Raw genomic sequence first — 3850 nt, 5'->3', positions numbered from 1 at the left:
GAAAAATGGAAGACTCCTCTGGCCAAAAAGGTAGGAAATATATGATGGTTGATATCCGTATCTGCCACATTAAGTCAGTAAAAAACATCCAACAAATAACAAAGTGTCATTGTTCCAATAACCCCTTAGAGGACAATTTAAAGTCCACAAACTAAAGATGGAAGTTTTGTTTACTGAAATGTAAGAAAAAACACTACATGCAAATTTTATGTACTATAGCTAAGAGTACTTGGAGAGTTATTTTTCACCTAAATGTTTATTTGCAAAAGAACTGGAAATATACTACCTATGGGTCCATTTTAACAATGAGATACTCATAAAGGCAACATCATATTTACAGCTTTCAAAAGATTTCCCTCCTGGTGTGAATTTTCTGAAGCACTATGCTTGAATTCACTTGCAGGAGGGCTTCCCACATTATATACGCAGTGTTTTTCTGTAGTGTGTGTTCTCGTATGTCTTCTTAAGGATGAGGAACAACTGAAGGCTTTCCCACATTGCTTGCATTCATAAGGTTTCTCTCCAGTATGCATTCTCATATGTATTGGTAAAGATGATGGCCACTTGAAGACTTTCCCACATTCCTTGCACTCATAAGGCTTCTCTGCAGAGTGTTTTCTCACATGCTGTTGCAAAAGTTCAGGCCAACTGAAAGCTTTCCCACATTGCTTGCATTTATAGAGTTTTTCGGCAGTGTGCCTTTTCATATGTTTTTGTAGGGATATGTGGCAATAGAAAGCTTTCCCACATAGTTTGCATTCATACGGTTTGTCTCCAGGATGCATTCTCACATGTTCTCGAAAGCAAGCAGGCAAATTGAAGGGTTTTCCACATTGTTTACATTCATAGGGCTTCTCTTTAGTGTGTGTTCTCATATGTTTTCGTAAGGATACGGGCCAGTTGAAACTTTTGCCACATAGAGTGCATTCATAAGGCTTCTCTCCAGTGTGCACTCTAATATGTCCTTGAAAGGATGAGGGATGGCTAAATGCTTTCCCACACTGGTTACATTCATAGGGTTTCTCCCCACCGTGAGTCCTTTCATGCCTTCGGAATGACTGGAGGTAAATAAAGGTTTTCCCACATTGTTTGCATTCATAGGGTTTCTCTCCAGTGTGAATCCTTTCATGTCTTCTAAAGGACTGGAGATAAATGAAGGTTTTCCCACACTGTTTACATTCATAGGGTTTCTCTCCAGTGTGTGATATCATGTGTCTTCGAAAAGCTGAGAAGTAACTGAACGCCTCTCCACATTCCTTACATTTATGTGGTGTCTCCCCAGTGTGTGATATCATGTGTCTTCGAAAAGTTGAGGAATACCTGAAGACTTCCCCACATTCCTTACATTTATAGGGCTTCTCTCCAGTGTGTGTTATCATGTGTCTTCGAAAAGTTGAGGAATAACTGAAGGCTTTCCCACATTCCTTACATTTATAGGGCTTCTCTCCAGTGTGGGATCTCAGATGACTAGTAAGACTTGAAAAATCAATGAAGGCTTTCCCACATTGCTGACATTCATAGGTTTTCTCCGCAGTATGAATCCTTATATGCCGGTTGAGGGAAGAAGTACGAGGAAAAGTTTTTCCACATAAATTACATGCATAGGGCCTCTCTCCTCTGTGGGTTCTCACATGCACTCTTAGGTCTGAAGAACAACTGTAGGCCTTCCCACATTCTTGACATTGATACGGTTTGTGTCTAGTATGAATGGCAATGTGACTCTGTAGAGATGAATGATGCATGAAGACTTTTGCATATGCACTGCATTCATTCTGCTTTACTTCAGCAAAGGTTTTCTGGTACACATTAAGATTTGAAGTCTGACTGAAGCCTTCCCCACATTGATCATTACTTTCACAGAGTCTCTCCATCACGTAATTTCTGTTAAAAAATGAGAAACGTGTTATCAATAGCTTGACTACTAATGATTTCTTGCCCTAGTGGGCTTGCTCAGTGGTTAGAGCGCTGGGCCCACAGACTGAAGGGTCTCAAGTTCAATTCCAGTCAAGGACACAGACCTCAGTTGCAGGCTCAAGGCTTGATTCCCAATCCCAGTCAGGGCACATGTGGGAGGTGACCAATCAATGTGTCAATATTTCTCTCTCTCTCCCCTCATTCCCTTCCACTCTCTCTAAAAATCAATGGAAGAAATATCTTCAGGTGACGATTAACAAAATATAAAAATAATGATTTATTAATATTTATTAATATTAGAATTACATTCTCACCAATTTCAGTGAATATGTTGTTTTCTACCCTAAGTGATTTGTTTTAAAGTGGAACGAACAGAATGGATTGACCACAGCCATTATGAAAACAGTGTTTCCTAAACATGGGCTTTTCCCCTAATTCTTTTCAACTGTTTCTAACATTCAACATCTATGTCATATTTAATAAAAGTGTGTTTTTTATGTGAAAATCTGAATAAACAAATTTGATCTAGGCTTATGTGGGTTGTTAGTTTGCTTTTTAAATTTCAAGACATACTAAGATTCCTCCAGGAATGCAACTCACCTCAGATATCTCCACTGGTTTGTGTGCTGATCTTCAACGCTAAGTTCTTCCCAAATTTTTCCTAAGATGGAGACCCAAGAATTTCTGGTGAACTCTGCTATTTTATCTTCCTTGGACATTTTATTCACATAAAGATCCTGCTGAGAAACTGACCCATTGAACCTAAATTGAGTCTCATCATCTGAAAACAGAAAGGGAACAAACCCTACAAGATGAATACAGGCACCTGTGAGCCAGAAATGACACCAAGGAGGCTGGCTGTGTCAGGGCTTCATCAATAACAAGTACAAGAGGTCAGATGGTAAGCAATTTAATAAACAGTAAAATTCTCCCAAAGTTACAAAAACAAACTTTACTAGGCGCCCTGATAACCCATGAAATCTATATCCACTGATAATACTTTTTTTACATGAAAAGAAAAACTCAGTCTAATACATAGATTCTCATTTTCATGGAGGAGCTATTAGATTCTAATTCTATGAGTTATGACAATGTCTTTCTTATTAATTAATGTATTCCCTTTCCACATTCCAAATCTGGGAACAGTCTTGGTATGCAAAAAACGCATGTTTTCTAAATGACGAAGTGAAGGAACATGTCATTCTTACCCACGGATGCCAGGTTTCTAAAGGTTTCCAGCATCACATCTCTGTAGAGCTCCCTCTGAGCAGCATCCAGCAAAGCCCACTCCTCCTGGGAGAAGTCCAAAGCCACATCCTCAAAGACCACCGAGTCCTGAAACATCCAATATATGTGCAGGAGGATGGGTGAGGCCCACAGTACTGAGCAACTGGGCTCACTTCACCTAACATCTAGGCCAGCGATGGCGAACCTATGACACGCGTGTCAGAGGTGACACGTGAATTCATTTTTTTGGTTGATTTTTCTTTGTTAAATGGCATTCAAATATATAAAATACATATCAAAAATATAAATCTTTGTTTTACTATGATTGCAAATATCAAAAAAACTTCTATATGTGACACAGCACCAGAGTTAAGTTAGGGTTTTTCAAAATGCTGACACGCCGAGCTCATAAGGTTCGCCATCACTGATCTAGGCTATGACTCATCATCAGAACCTCATACCCCATGTCCACACTCAAGTTCTCATAGATTTAAAGTGCCACTAACACAATAAACTTACCTCTACATTTTTACTGTGTCCACATCACGACTTATTCTCTAACCAAAGGGTTCTGACCACATGAGAGAAATGAAAGAAATTCTATGCAAATTAAACAAATATTCACACTTTATGGACCACCAATCCCATGCGACACAAACTTCCACTCCTTCTCTACTGCATACCACATCACTCAGTACTATGTGAAGCC

General features: G+C 39.2%; 1 protein-coding gene across 1 annotated transcript; it reads right to left on the bottom strand.

The window, feature by feature from the left end:
• Positions 1–328: 328 nt before the first annotated feature.
• LOC139010812 (zinc finger protein 555-like) lies at positions 329–3383 on the bottom strand. The gene is given in 4 exon segments (XM_070415755.1): positions 329–476; positions 479–1881; positions 2515–2695; positions 3123–3383. Coding segments are annotated over 4 exon segments (1779 nt in total). The 5' UTR covers positions 3259–3383; the 3' UTR covers positions 329–417.
• Between the last annotated feature and the right edge of the window lie 467 nt (positions 3384–3850).

This window comes from Myotis yumanensis, unplaced genomic scaffold (assembly GCF_028538775.1).
Source record: "Myotis yumanensis isolate MYYU_CA2020_CCGP unplaced genomic scaffold, mMyoYum1.0.hap1 SCAF_5, whole genome shotgun sequence".
In the NCBI taxonomy this organism is placed as follows: domain Eukaryota; kingdom Metazoa; phylum Chordata; class Mammalia; order Chiroptera; family Vespertilionidae; genus Myotis; species Myotis yumanensis.
This window is presented reverse-complemented; position numbering and strand designations above follow the sequence as displayed.